Source organism: Mirounga leonina, unplaced genomic scaffold (assembly GCF_011800145.1).
Source record: "Mirounga leonina isolate KUSES-001 unplaced genomic scaffold, KU_Mleo_1.0 Mir_153, whole genome shotgun sequence".
Taxonomy (NCBI): domain Eukaryota; kingdom Metazoa; phylum Chordata; class Mammalia; order Carnivora; family Phocidae; genus Mirounga; species Mirounga leonina.
The window spans coordinates 3,660,906-3,675,170 of NW_023270387.1; the positions used below are offsets into that span (position 1 = coordinate 3,660,906).

General features: G+C 39.0%; 1 protein-coding gene across 2 annotated transcripts in view; it reads left to right on the plus strand.

The window, feature by feature from the left end:
* The window catches only part of GRIA4 (glutamate ionotropic receptor AMPA type subunit 4), a 366,314-nt gene that overhangs the window by 349,403 nt on the left and 2,646 nt on the right, over positions 1-14,265 (plus strand). Inside the window, exons 14-15 of one of the 2 annotated variants that reach the window (XM_035008823.1) lie at positions 2,906-3,020; positions 11,337-11,471. In XM_035008823.1, the coding sequence (XP_034864714.1) occupies positions 2,906-3,020; positions 11,337-11,471 (250 nt within the window). Of the gene's footprint in view, positions 1-2,905; positions 3,021-9,039; positions 9,155-11,336; positions 11,472-14,265 lie in introns of both variants that reach the window. The other variant, XM_035008822.1, reaches the window with a different exon arrangement.

Sequence of the window (14,265 nt, forward strand, 5' to 3'; positions counted from 1 at the left end):
ATCCCCCATACTTGGACTTTGTCAAGCAGAATGAGTAGCTTGGCTCGCGCCACACCTGGGCTCTTAATTGTGGTCTACACACGTCCAGCAAGAGTGTGGTCACTGACCCTTTCTTCCTCTCCTCTTCCGTTTTTAAATGAAAACAATCCACTTGGTTGAGTTTATCTGTAAAAGGTGCCTTTTATAGAATAAAGGGAAGAATCAGTGTAAGGAATAGCGCACCTTTTTCTTCTATCGCTTATCTTCTTGGCTGACCACTGCTTCAGGACCAGAATATCCCTGATCATTAATCTGCGTTTCTGACATTGACTTTGAAACCTCTGTCTGAAGTGTACGAAGGGGATTGCAAAGGAACAGTAAAACGTGATGGAAGGTCTGCTTCCCAAGTCCCTCGTTTACCCCCCACTACTTGTGACTTCCCTAAGGTTGCTTCCAATTCCTCTTTCAGGGTTCCTTTTTCTCTTGCCTAGGTAAAAAATATTCCAGCAAAATGAGTGAAGTAACTTTATGTATTTTCTTAAGTCACTTGATGATTCTTACAATTAATAACATGTAAAAGTAATGTGTTTCATAAAATAGGACAGATGTTCAAATGTGGCTTATGCTGCAGTTGAAATGGCAATCTACAGAGGCTGCTAGACCTGATTACAGAAATGACATCTGTAGTCAGAGAGTTGTAGAAAACAAGCAGTTTTCACATGCAGAGAAATCGTGAGTACCTGAAGACTCTTTCTGAATATTAATTACAAGGTGCCTTCCATGCATCATAAGAGAAAAATTAACGTGCGTATAATATTATTAGGGGGACTTTATCAAGGGGCCACATGTTTCTGGAAGGAAAACGTGGATTAACTGTGACCTGGGCAGTGACTTACCTACTGGTCAGGTGTATCGTACGAACCAAATATTGATGTATACACACACACATGTGAATAGCAGTGTGAAACTAAACTGTTTTTACATGGCCTATTAGATGGTCTTAGAAAGACAATGTCTTAGAATAATTTTGTAGGAAGCTTTATTCCAAACAGTTTTCTCAACGTGAAGCTTTTTTTCCTTATCCATTCCTTTGTTTTGCTTTTTGTTTTCTCCTGTGCTGTGGGACTGTCTTTGGCTAATACCCCTGTTAAATAACCCTCTCATGAAATGATCTCGGTTTTATCAAAGGAACGGTCTAAACTAACACATAAAATTATTGGGATGCCACCTCATTAAAACGGATCTACTATGAATGTTTCAGGCTAAAATAGAGTATAAAAATAGTTTTCTCCAAAATAAAAAATTTTAGTTCGGTTTAAATCATTGAAAGACAAATTTAGTTTGTTGTGGACACAAAATAAATTAAAACTTTCTCCCAACAGCATTTTTTTTTTAAATAGGTCTCTCTTCACTGAATATTCATTCATTCTTGCATTTCAGTCTGATCCTTTTGCTGATTAAACCAACCACCTGATACTGTTCACTTTGGGAAGTATATTCATTATTTTAGGCCACTAATGTGGCACTTGGGAAGGTGGGAGCAGCTGATTATTTAATTAGCATTTTGTAAATGGCTGTCTAAGTCTCAAGAAGAGTTAACACTCTCAAAGTGTATGGCTTACTCGTGGGACATGTTTATTCTCCAAGTGGATCAGACTATCACAACACTGGAAAATGAACATTGTTTACGTGAAATATGATAAACACATTTTAAGAAAAACACTTCAATAGGCTGATTGGTGGTGAAATATATAACACTTTTTACTAGTCAGCAACTATTTCACTTGCAAATCAGTTTTCAAGTGCTATTCATTAATATGGGGTTATTTTGTTTTGTTTTATTTATAACTCATTTGGCATTAAGTAACCACCAAACTCAGTATTCATCAAGGTGCCTAGCCCAAATTCTTGGTATAGAAGCCACTCCCTCACTCTAACAGAGATTTCATGAAATGCTGGGAAGACCTCTTGAAAGAGATAATGGCTCATTTAAAAACTAACTTGAAAGCAAGTAAGAAACCAAATACCTGGCAGGCAAAAGCCCATGACACATTTTTAATCCTTTTAGACATTCATTAGAATCTGCTCCCTTATTCCCCGATAGAGATACACATGGAGGCAATCGGATCTGGGGTGTTTGTCTGCAAGGTCCCAATCACATGCATCACGGCTCCCTGGGGTTTAATTACTTAACTTCCGCAGTGGAATTGGCCGAGCCATCATAGTTTCTAAATAGCATCCAGAGCCTTCAAGAATCAACACCAAATTCCAAATATAAGACCTTTTCCCTGAGGGCTGGCACTGCCTTTCTCTTGACTGTCCTGTGACTTCTAGCCAGGGACACTGAACCAAACATGCCAATCCTAGATTCTGAGACCAATGAAATCAAACAAGTGAGCAAACTTAACTCCCACAAACAGTAAAGGGAACCATAATTAAGCTGTACTCTTTGTTGTCAGGAAATCCGTTCACAAAAATGAATGAACAGCTGCTTTTTCGCTCTGGCAATGCCGTTCCGTGTTTCCTTCTGGGAACGAGTTTTCATTTGGGTCTCTTTTCGGCTGTTGACCTTCTTAGAGGCAAAGGAGCTCAAGGCACAATTCTTCCTCAATTACTAGTAAATGCAAGTTTATTGCTGTTTTGCAAAAGAAAAAAAAATCCATGTCATTGGTTGATAACAGCGTCCGTTTATTTGACAGTAAATGAACTCTGAGAGCGAGCAGCACCAAATACCACATGTTTCACACCCTTTGAAATTAGTCACCATTGCCTTTGGTTTGGACTCTGGTGGAAGGGGCTGCAGGACTGCAAAATGAGAGGTTTATTTAGCGCCTGGGAGAAGCTTATAAAAGAGCTTAAGTCCTCATTCCTTCTAACATCTTAACAGCTGTGCAGTTTCTTACAAAATATGTTTTATCGTTTCAAGAAATGCTGTTAACCTCGCAGTTTTAAAACTGAATGAACAAGGCCTCTTGGACAAATTGAAAAACAAATGGTGGTACGACAAAGGAGAATGTGGCAGCGGGGGAGGTGACTCCAAGGTCAGCCTCAATGTCACCAAAAGCGGGTAAACAGTATGTATAGTAATAGGTGCATCTGCTGGGAGACGCAGCTTGGACCCCCCCCGCCAGCCACCCCCAGAATTGCCAGTCCAGTCCCTTCGAAACCCAAGTATGCAATTACTGTCAAAGCAAAAATATTTGCAACCGTTAATCAATTGAGGGACACACAAACAGACCTCATTACAACAGTCCCTGAACCCCTCTGGCTTCACAGAGGTCGTGGGTCAGACCTTGTAGTCCTACGAACCCCCTTGTTGAAAGCAGGGAAGGATCCAAGCTTTTGAAAGGGCAATTTAGTGACGAGGAGGGCGGACACCGAGGGGAAGTCTGTCCCGTCTGGTTCACCCATGCGTGGCGAGACCACCTACAAAGCGTTTTTAAGTAACAGCAATGACTTGACTCCACCTGGACCTGTTTAGAGTACCTTCCAGAAAGCCATGTCTCTACCCAGAACCCTCAGGCTTCCGTTGCATATCAAGTTAAATAATAAATCAGCGATAGTCTTGTGAACTAGACATTTTTTGCCTTCCGTAAATGGATCAAAAGCAAGACCCGTTCAGCTCTGTGCTCACTACATCCATGTCATGTTTCCAGCTTCATAAAATAAGGTGGGGTTTTTTTCTAAGCAGTTTCTAAAGGAAAAAAATGTATACAATTAACAGAAATAATCAACTGGTGTCCCAGAACCCTTCTTCACTGTGTATGGACCTAAAACAATCCAGACATGGGAATATCCTCACTGAATTTTATTTCATACCTTCCACCTGGCATGGAAGAGTATTGAAAATTTTTAAGTATGCGCTCTTGTCTTTCTTTTAAAATCTAGAGAATTGCCCAAAACTGCTTGTCTTCCATTTCTTGATTAGGCTGTAAATTCCCTTACTTGGCCACCCAACCCACAGAATGATGCTCTGTTCTCTGAGAGTACTCGGGATGGAGGCTAAACTCATTCTTTTCCAGTGGCGCTAACTTCCCCCTCTTTCCATCTTAAAAGACTTTCAAATGCAGCTCCTTTGTGCCCCTCTAATCACCAGCCCTGTTGCAGGAAGAGGAGGATAAACTTTGCCAAGGGAATATTCTAGCCAGGGAGAGACAGGACAAAGGAGGAGACAATGGAATCATGTGGACCCAATCCTGATCCCCCACCCCAGGTCCTGGAAAAGAATCATTCTGGAGAGAAAGAGCAGAGAGAGGGTGGAATCTTGGGGGATTCCTCTGGGATGGTTCCCCTTCAAGACCCCTCCATTTGAGACACCAGCCACATGTTTACTTAAGGAGTATTAACTCTTTTTATATTTTGGCACCCTAACTTGCCTAGAATATTCTGACAGTTTCCATAAAAACGTAAGTAAATAAATACATTTTTCTATGCAGAGAAAATTATTTAAATTTACACTAATAACCTACTATTTTCCATGCAAATTAGAAATATAAGAAAACATGCTCTAATAGCACCAAAGAAAAGCAAAAATTTTCTAGTCCATTAGCAAAATTTTGCTCTTGAATGTTTATTTTTCTCACCGATATAAGAGAAGTACAACACTGCTTAACCAATAAAACTTTCCAGAAAAATGAATAACAAACTCCTCTTTTAGTGTCCATTAAAACGTCTTTCCAGAGAAAAATAAGCAGAGCAGAAACGTACGCATAATGGAAAAATCTATTTGAGAAAAGTCACTTCAGTTTATTTCACTAAGGGGTTGGACAGCTCAGGTTGGATTTTAAGCTGTTTGTATCCCACAGATTGTTTGGTACACAATGGACACTAAATAAGTATTTGTTGTCAAAAATACTTGTAGTGCTCAAAAGTCAAACTGTTGGTCCCTGGTATGCAGTAACTTACTTTCACCAAACATGAGCTACAAAGTGATATATTCTAAAACGTTACTTCAGATCTTCACAAAATGTTACAAAAATCAACTTAAAATATTCCCCCCAAATGATGTCACAGTATGTTGTTTTCCCTCAGAAATTTTGTTTTCGTACTAGAAAACACTCCTTGGAGGTCGCTTACTGATACAGTATATATCACCAAGCAAATAGGTGGTAACGATCTAAATGTTAATGACGCCTACTCTGGATTTGTAGTCAGAGCTGTGTTCTACCTGCCCTGACCCAACTTAGGTCAAAGTAAAGCACCAGGAAGCTGTTGCTGTTTCATTTTTGTTTTGTACCTTCTACGGGTGACTGGTTTTCTTTTTAGAGTTACCTCACCCCTCCCGTGGGGCTTGATCTTCCTCAGAAGAGGTAAGATGAGGAAAAGACTCAGCTGGAGAAGAAGCTAGTTTTTAAGCCTTTGCTGAGTATCGGGCCAAGGCAGGAGAGAAATTAAATGATGCCAATTCCGTGTAGGGGGTGGAATATGCACATTCAGAGGCCCCAACCCAGGCATGCTGAAATCTAATGTTGTCTTTCCAGTACAGACTCTTGATAGGAGAAAACTCAGTTTTCTAGTAGTGATTCACCTAATGAAAGCAGAAAATCGTGGAAAGCTCGACCTCCACCCCACCCCACCCCCCACCCCCAATGAATGGGTTCCTTTGAGGAGACAGGTGACCCACCTGCCATTCACAGGATTATAACCCCGGGGGGACATCTCCAGCCTTCCATTCAGCAGCAAATTATTAAATTTCTGCTTTCAGCAGGCAACATGCCATATTGGTGGGGAAAAAGAATTTTCTTTTCTCTCAAGGAGCTCATGATGACTGTCGTAGCTTCCAGTCACAGCCCATGGCTACAAAATAATTAGCATCCCCACTTACCTGAGAGCCATTCCCAGAGCATGACATTCTGACCTGGTCGCCCTCAACCAAGGCTTCATGCTGAAATGTAAAAATTTAAGGAAAGAAGTAAGAAAAAGGGTCCTGCATCTTAAAAAATAATAATAAAGTAGAAAGGCAGGATTTGGAGGATGCAAATCCATTTTTTTGAAAATTTACTTCTTTAATAATATTAGTGCAATGTGGTCTAATCTATGATCATAAGAAATTCATACTTGTGAATAAAGCAATAAAAGTTTACTAATTGGCAATGAGCCAATTTAAAAATATCATTGCAATGTCTCAAACTCATTTTCCTCTCTGATGAATCTGATACAGTTTAGTCTGAGCACAAACCATACACAGAATTTTATGCCAGTTTTTAACATGAGTTATTCAGTCCTGGTTCTAGTTGGAAATTTTGGCAACGCCTGTAATCATTAATGATCTATAAAATTATTGATTTTTTGTTTGTTTTATACCCTATTCTCCTCTATGTATATAAAAACAGCCACCCTCACGAATGTGGATATTCATATAAAAATCGTTTTGTAAATGTGATTACCAAATAACGTCTTCTTTAGGAACTATATTAGATCACAAGATACCCATTTTTAATTTAGCCCTTTGAAGACGGTAGCCAGTCCTGACTTTAAAGCACGTCATAAGTGGCCTCCTCCCCTTCACCATAGCCATAGAAACCAACATACGAGTAAAGGGATTGTTAGCAAAAATATGAATTCATAAGCAGAAAGAAAAGTTGTGGTAAACAAAAGCCAGCGATTGCCCAATAATGAATTCCTTGCTCAGTGCCTGATAACTCCACCAGATAACCATTAAGTTTGGCTCCTAATAAATATCTTAAATTCAAAATTCCAATCTACTTATGGCCTCTAAAACCAGGGTCCTGCCATGACTAGCAGAAGGACCAAAGAGGCAAGGGGAGAAGTGAAGGGAGAAGGGCAAAGTGGGGACCTTAAGGACATCCCTTCTAGAAGAAACTGGAAGGAAACTCTTTCTTTTTCCTTCCCTTTTCAGCATGAAGTCCTCCTCCCAGAGCACCCCATTCAAGAAGTGCAGTGTAGGCTCGTATAATACACCTGTGTAGGTGTTAAAAAGGCTTTGGTGAGCAGCCTGGGGACCTCAAAACCCTTATAGTATCAGTTAAATGAAAAGGCTTGCTCTGGGTTCAAAATAATTTAAATACAGCAACCTTGCAGAGCACCTACTCTGAGTCAGATACCCTGGTAAATACTGTCCTACAAAGATGAATGAGATACCGCTTTTGTTCCCAAGCAGTCCACAACTCACCCACCAACCTGGGGTGGGGTTTTGTAATAATCACTTCATGAATGGGGGGGGTTGGGGTGTATAGATAGTAAAACCCACATTTGGGACCAGATTCACCAAGCACCACAGTTTACCAAAATCTTCATCCTGCTCCATCCCCAAACTCAGTGTTTAGTAGAAAGTGTTAAATCATGCTCATATTAGATTTTGTTCCAAAACATGATGTAATTTTCTAGGAATGTGGCAAATGCATATTACTTCTTAAATGGAACAATGAGCATTGTTAAGACATTACAACATAGATACAAAAAATTAAATCGTATTGAGAAAACAGTTAAAAAACTTATATCTTAGAAACTTTTTTCAGAACTAACAGTACAACAACATAACAAGAAAAAAGAGACTTTTGGCTTAACAGCTAATCAGAAAACTCAGTTAACCAGAAACTCCCATTTCCCGAGTCTTCCGTTGTGAATGTTTTTAATTGCACAAGCTGAAGTCACGCTATTACAAACCCTGATTCAGCTACTTCCTAGCTGTGTGGCTAGATGATTTAATCTCTCCGTGCCTTGGTTTCCTCATTTGTAAAATGCAGGTGATCATAGTATCCAAACACATAAAATGCTTCCAACAGCTCCTGGTACCTAGGAAGGGTTCTGTCAGGGTTAACTAGCTTTATCACCGTTATTATTACTGCATTGCCTAGATGTGCAGATAAGTTTATGGAATTAATCCCCTGGCAGTCAAATCAATGCATGCTGTGTCTCTCCAAATGCACTCAATATTTCCTAGAAGAAGTGAGGTGTTGGGGGAGAGAGCCAGACAAAATAATTGTGGCAGCTTAGAAATGTCAAGAGAAATTCAATGAGTCTCTCTCCGAATATTTGTAAAAGCAAAAAGAAACAGAAACCAACCAAGCACGGAAACAGTAACAAGAGATGTCAGGGCTTACTACTCCCCATCCATCCTCTTGGACTTTTATTTTATACACACAAAGGTGTTAACGTAGGAATGAAAACCAGGGGAGTTCTTCGATTCCTCAGAACGTTGAGACTGAGTGATGACTGGCCTTTTCCTCCTTGAGACTCCTTATATAACATCAAGTACTGAAGGACTCAAATATGGTAGAAAAGAAAAGTGGGATTTTATAGGACGGGAGTTTGTTCCTAAAAATGTCGGTTTCCCCGAGCCTGTCATGTACCTGCTAGGAAGCGTCCGTGGGGTACATTAGAGTCACTTACCTTTGTATGCACAGCATATTAATGTGATAGACTCGAGATAGATAGATAGATAGATAGATAGATAGTGCTATTATTCAGGTTAAATTCCGCAACTGAGGAGAGTGTCCGCATGGGCTTATCTTCTCATGACTCACATATCGGTCTCCTAAGGACCTTCCTGGACCCTTTGTCAGTAACTCCCGCACCCTCCTCCTCTTCCAGTTAGTCCTGGATGAGCATGGTTAAGGAGTCCGTGTAGACGTACTTTTATAGCAGAGAATAAAATTACACCAACTGAATCACAGCGTAGGGGAGAGCCCAAACCGGTCCGAGCCAGCTTCTCTGCATGCCAGTCTGTCCATCTGCAGCCACTGCCATTCATTTCGAAAGTGGGGGGAACACAAGGAGCTTGTGGATCTCGAATGACTTCCACCGCTGTGCTGGGAACCTCGTAAACGCTCCAGCAATGGAACCCAGGCCAATAGTTTTGGGTTCACAGTAATTGCATACGTTTTATTTATGATCCTCCCTAGCAGTATGCACCTGTTACCTAAAGCGATGGAGCAGGCCCCAGTCGTAGGTCTGGTTCTCCACCTGGGCCTCCCGCACGAGACTTAGCACCTCCTGTGGCCTCTGCTCTGTCACTTTGCCTTGCGATTCTAATGTAGTTTGACTTGAATAACATAAAATAACATATATAATGTTATTTATGTTATTTTCCACGTGAAGAACTCCTGTAAACCTTGCCGTTTTGAAACTCAGTGAGGCAGGCGTCTTAGACAAGCTGAAAAACAAGTGGTGGTACGATAAAGGTGAATGTGGACCCAAGGACTCCGGAAGCAAGGTTAGTCGTCACACTCCGGGGCCTCGTCTTGTGCTCACAGGGCCCGCGAGCGTTTGTCACAGGGCGCCGACCCACTCACCCGCCTTCTCAGAGAATTGCAGCCCGCACCCCCACTGCTCGGGCTTGGGTTACAACTCAAATTATCCGCAGAAGCACATACACTAATAAAATTCCTCCTGTGACCCTCAGACTCACATAACACTAGCGCGAGCAGCGCTTCTTGGTTAGGGTTGCGCTTGTTTCGGAGGCGAAGGCCCCGAAACCCGTCGTTTCAGGAGCTGATGCCTTCTCAAAACAGAAGTGGGGAATTGTCCGGTAGCCATCCAGAGAAGGATCTTAAATATTCACCCTGTGGCATTCAGAAGTTCAGTCTTTTGTCACTACGTTGCCAAGCATTCCACTTTAGTTTGAAGAGGCCCAGTTATAGTTTTGTGCTGACGGATGCGCAGCGGACTTTCCGATTCGGTTCTACCGAAGTGCTCTTAGTAGATCAGCATTTACGGATAATATCTCAAGTTAAGATCTCTCATTCGTGAATTCTTCTTGGTGCAATGCAGAGATCCAGAGACCTGATTCCACTGAGTACAAATAAAAAGGGTTACAAACAGTTATGTTTCCATTCCAAAGGAAAAAATGTAACAATGTATCAGTGAATCTAATTACCTGCGCAAATTCATAGAATGTAACGAGTGCCCGAAAGGAGCTGAGGATTCTTGAAATCTTCTTTTATTTTTTTTCTTTATCTTCTTTAAAAGAAAAAAATATTAGTTATTCTAAGACATGAAACAAATAAATGGCTTAAATAGGAGAGTCTCCATTCACTTAAGAATGAGACCAAGTAATGTCACTTGATACCTTTTCTGGGCTTATCCCTACGTTTTAATCAGTTTTTTCCTGCCTTTGAACCAGAGTGGAATGAGACAAGCTTGGCCAAATAATGAAATACTTATCTCAAATCCCTATGTCAAGCCAGAGAAGCATAAATATTTAATGAGCGATGATTTTAAAAATGAAGTGACCCTAAATTTTGGCCCAATCAGCTAATGTCATGGCTAATTGGACAGTGTACATAGTACATCTTTTGAATTCAATAATCTGCTAATAAAACTAAGTGTCTGGATCACATTTTGCACAAAACCTACAACTGGGAAGATGATGGCCACAGGGCATCCTACAGGGAATCTATCCAAAATACTCTCTCAAATCTTGCTATGTAATATACGTAGTTCCAATTTATGAAAAAATTCTGAAGTCTTGTTACAATTTTAGTATTTTCCAATCATATGCTTGACTATTTCCAAATTTATTATGAGATAATATGTATGCTAAAGCTCTGGAGAATAATATGTCTAAACTATTAACTGATTAAGTATTTTTAACTGGGAATGGAATCTTATTTTTAAGTCAGTAAAAATAATCATAAATTTGTCCATATGAAAATAATTTGTCTCAATTAACCATGGTAATTTGTATATTTTTAAGTTATTTTTAAAAAGTTACCTAAATGTGATGCATACATAATTATTCCTAAGTAGTATATAATATGTAAAAGTGACACTTTCTGGAAGATCTCCCATACACCTATGACTGAAAGAAAAAATAATGTGTACCCTAGCACATTATTTACATATATTTGGTAAAGCAACAGTGAAGAAAATGTGAAACTGTTAGCTAAAAAAAAAAAAAAAAAAAAACAACGAAACTTAGTTCCTTAAGCAGGAAATGTGAAGTGAGATTTATACAAGAGAAATTTCAAACATTGAAAGTATATGGAATAGCAGGAAAGCCAAAAGACATCCCCTTCCCATGTAACTGGGTTTTAAATATGCCATTTTCAAACTTAAATAATAAGCCCACTTCTGCCACCCTGTGTAAATATATAAATGCTTTTATATGGCTAGGTATAGTGGTTTTCGCTGCATATTTAATAATGATAAAACGTTACAAATTTTATTGAATGTAATTACACACAGTTTTATTGGTAATCATCATAATTTCACTTCTCCTGAGAGTTGGAAGCTTTATGCTTAAATCCATAAACCTCCATCAGTGATTTATACATGTAAATAATTTCAGGTTGCATTAGGCATTTGCTTTAATTAGCTGTTTGGATTTCGTGTGTTCTTTTGCCTTCTGGATGTGACATTTCCGCAGTTAACTGAGATGTCTTTATCTCCCCCAGGACAAGACGAGCGCCTTGAGCCTGAGCAACGTAGCAGGCGTCTTCTACATTCTGGTTGGCGGCTTGGGCTTGGCTATGCTGGTGGCTTTGATAGAGTTCTGTTACAAGTCCAGGGCAGAGGCGAAGAGAATGAAGGTGGCAAAGAGTGCACAGACTTTTAACCCAACTTCCTCGCAGAATACCCAGAATTTAGCAACCTATAGAGAAGGTTACAACGTATATGGAACCGAAAGTATTAAAATTTAGGGGTAGGACTTAGGGCTTACTACAGTGAGTGGGTGATGCATCCTGTAACTGCAGTGTTGTGACCTGTCTGTCCAGTGGTGACGTTGCTTGCTTCTGATTAGAGCTTTTATATTTTTGAAAAACTTCAGTGCAAAGTGGTTCGGTTTTCTTTGGCTGCGGATGCACTGTTCGAAACTGTATGTTGCCAATAGATATCTGCATTGAAAGGGTCAGAAAGACAAAATCAAACCCCCAGGATTGCTCTGCAAAATGATCTGAACAGTATATCCTACTCGAAATTTGGGAGAAAATGGAAATTAGTTCTGGGTTTCCTTGTCCATGTAGCAGGCTAATCTACTTGGAACAATCCAATTTTAGGAGAACTCACAAAATCGGCATAAAACCATTTCAAGCGATCAAAGCTTAGTTTAAGGTTGCCTATTTTGATATGGTTATGTATTTTCTGAGAAGCAACTCCAAGCACATAGTAAGGGCTCGGAGAATTTTAGCTCCTATTCTGTTTCACATTAACCATCATTCTATATTTTTTTAAGAACCAAACCCTGCTGTTTGCTCATCTGACAGTACCTTGAGCCAGACCTTTAGATAGGAGTGATTGTCAGAATATTGACTCCAATTCATATTTATTTAGATGAATTTCAACTTTCACCTTCACAGTATCACTAAGGTGGATATGCATTTTAGGCAAGACAGCAGTTTCCCCATCAAAGATGTCAGCAATGCATGTGTTCTTCAGGGGGACACAGGAAAAGATAAAAATTGCAGTGAATTATTACGGCCTTCTTTTTTTTTTTCCATTTCAATTGTTTTTAAGTAGGCCAGAGCAGCCCCACTTACTCATATCCTCCCACTGTGTCACAATAAAACATTGTAAATATTCAGTGAAATGTAGGAAATGGAGATAATTTTTTAAGAATCTAAGTGTCCACTACTTTTATTCCTCGAATGATAGAAAGTGGTTTTAAAATAAGATCTGAAAGCATTTGTTACTGCTTTTCCTAAAATCAGGTCTCTAAGACCCATTTTCTAAGATTATATATAATAGTCAACTGAATGGGCTGCTCACTCTGATGACAATGATAAATGAGGCTTTGAACCCACAAGAGACATTCAGTGCTTGATGGACCCGAGAGTCAAAAACCCAATATAATTTTCATAAGATGTACATCTGAGGTTATGCCAGGTAAATAACGCTTGTTTTTTATATTTGTGGTTATAAAAGCTATCGAAACACTTGGTTAATGTCTTAAAACAAAGAACAAAAGTCATTCCCTTTTACAAAGATCTAGTTGCTTCTATCCATAATCTAGAAATCAATGGATTACTGAGTGTAACTATACATAGATAAGCCCCACATGGCTCTTTCCCAATTTTGTGTAAAAGAATTAAGAACAAGACCCTACAGTTCACTCAGATCAGAATGTTTTGAGCATGTCTTCTGATAGCAAAACAACAAACAAGGAAACTTTCAAGGTCTCTTGACCATTATACAAATGCTGTTATCTTAATAATTATACAGTTGAGAGATTTTCTCAAACTGAGAAAAACAATATGTGACAGGTTTTCAGAGTCAGTTATTTGGATTTTATTCTGGAATGAATTTTATATCTTAAAAAGGGGGGCTTTTTTGTTTTGGTTTGGTTTGGTTTGGGGTTTTTTTTGTTTTTTTGTTTTTGTTTTTGTTTTTTCTTACAAGTCATTAAACCTGATTTTTCTTTGGCAAAGCAAAAGCATTCCAATCATCAGCAAGGTCCAAGGGTAAGGTTGCAAAGAAAAGAAAAAGAATATTAGAAAATTCTAGAAACAAACACTCATGGATGCCAGTTAATTACCAAAATCTGGGAAGTTGCTAAAGAGATATAAATTCCCAGGTTATGTACATACAGTTCACATGTAATAATGTTTTTGGAGTCCGAACCTGGCATTACAACGTATCACATGAATTGCCTCTACAGTTGGGGTTAAACTTCTAAGACAATAAATTTCAAATAAAATACAAAGCATTCCTGTCCATGACTTTTAAAAAGACTTAATGGCATTCAGGGTAAATGAAATGATTTGCACCTAAGAAGACTTGACAACTGTTACTGTACTCTCATACAAGACGGCTTTTTCCTTTCAAAAACTCTGTTGGCCACAATTACCCAAATTTTTGATAATCTAAATAATACTGTCCTAGAATGCCGAAAACAAAACCTGAAACCTTCAATATAGAGAATATTTACTCTAAAAATGATTATCCCTCACGGGAACACGTATAGTCCTAGCCTTTAGCCTCAACAATCTAAACAGACCCAGACCACGTGTAAATTTATAAGAATTTGAGCAGCCTCAGTGGGTTCACAGCAAAGCTGAATAGAAATGATATTTTAAGGAAGAAGCAGGAGATAGAAATATAAGAAATAATAATGCTAAGATTTTAAGAGAAAATAGGAGCTGTCAAAGATTTATTAACTATTACACTCAGTTGCATTCATCTACAGAGAAGGAAAGATTACTTGAGAGCACATGGTTCCTGTTTGGGGTATTTTCCTTTCTTCGCAAAGGCAATCAAGAAAAGAAAGGAAACACAAATTTTATAGCAAGAGCCTTCTGAAAAAAAAATCCCTTCCAAAAATTATAATGCTTTTGTTAATTGTATTTCTTCTTCAAAACAAACAAAACAAAACAAAACAAAACAAAA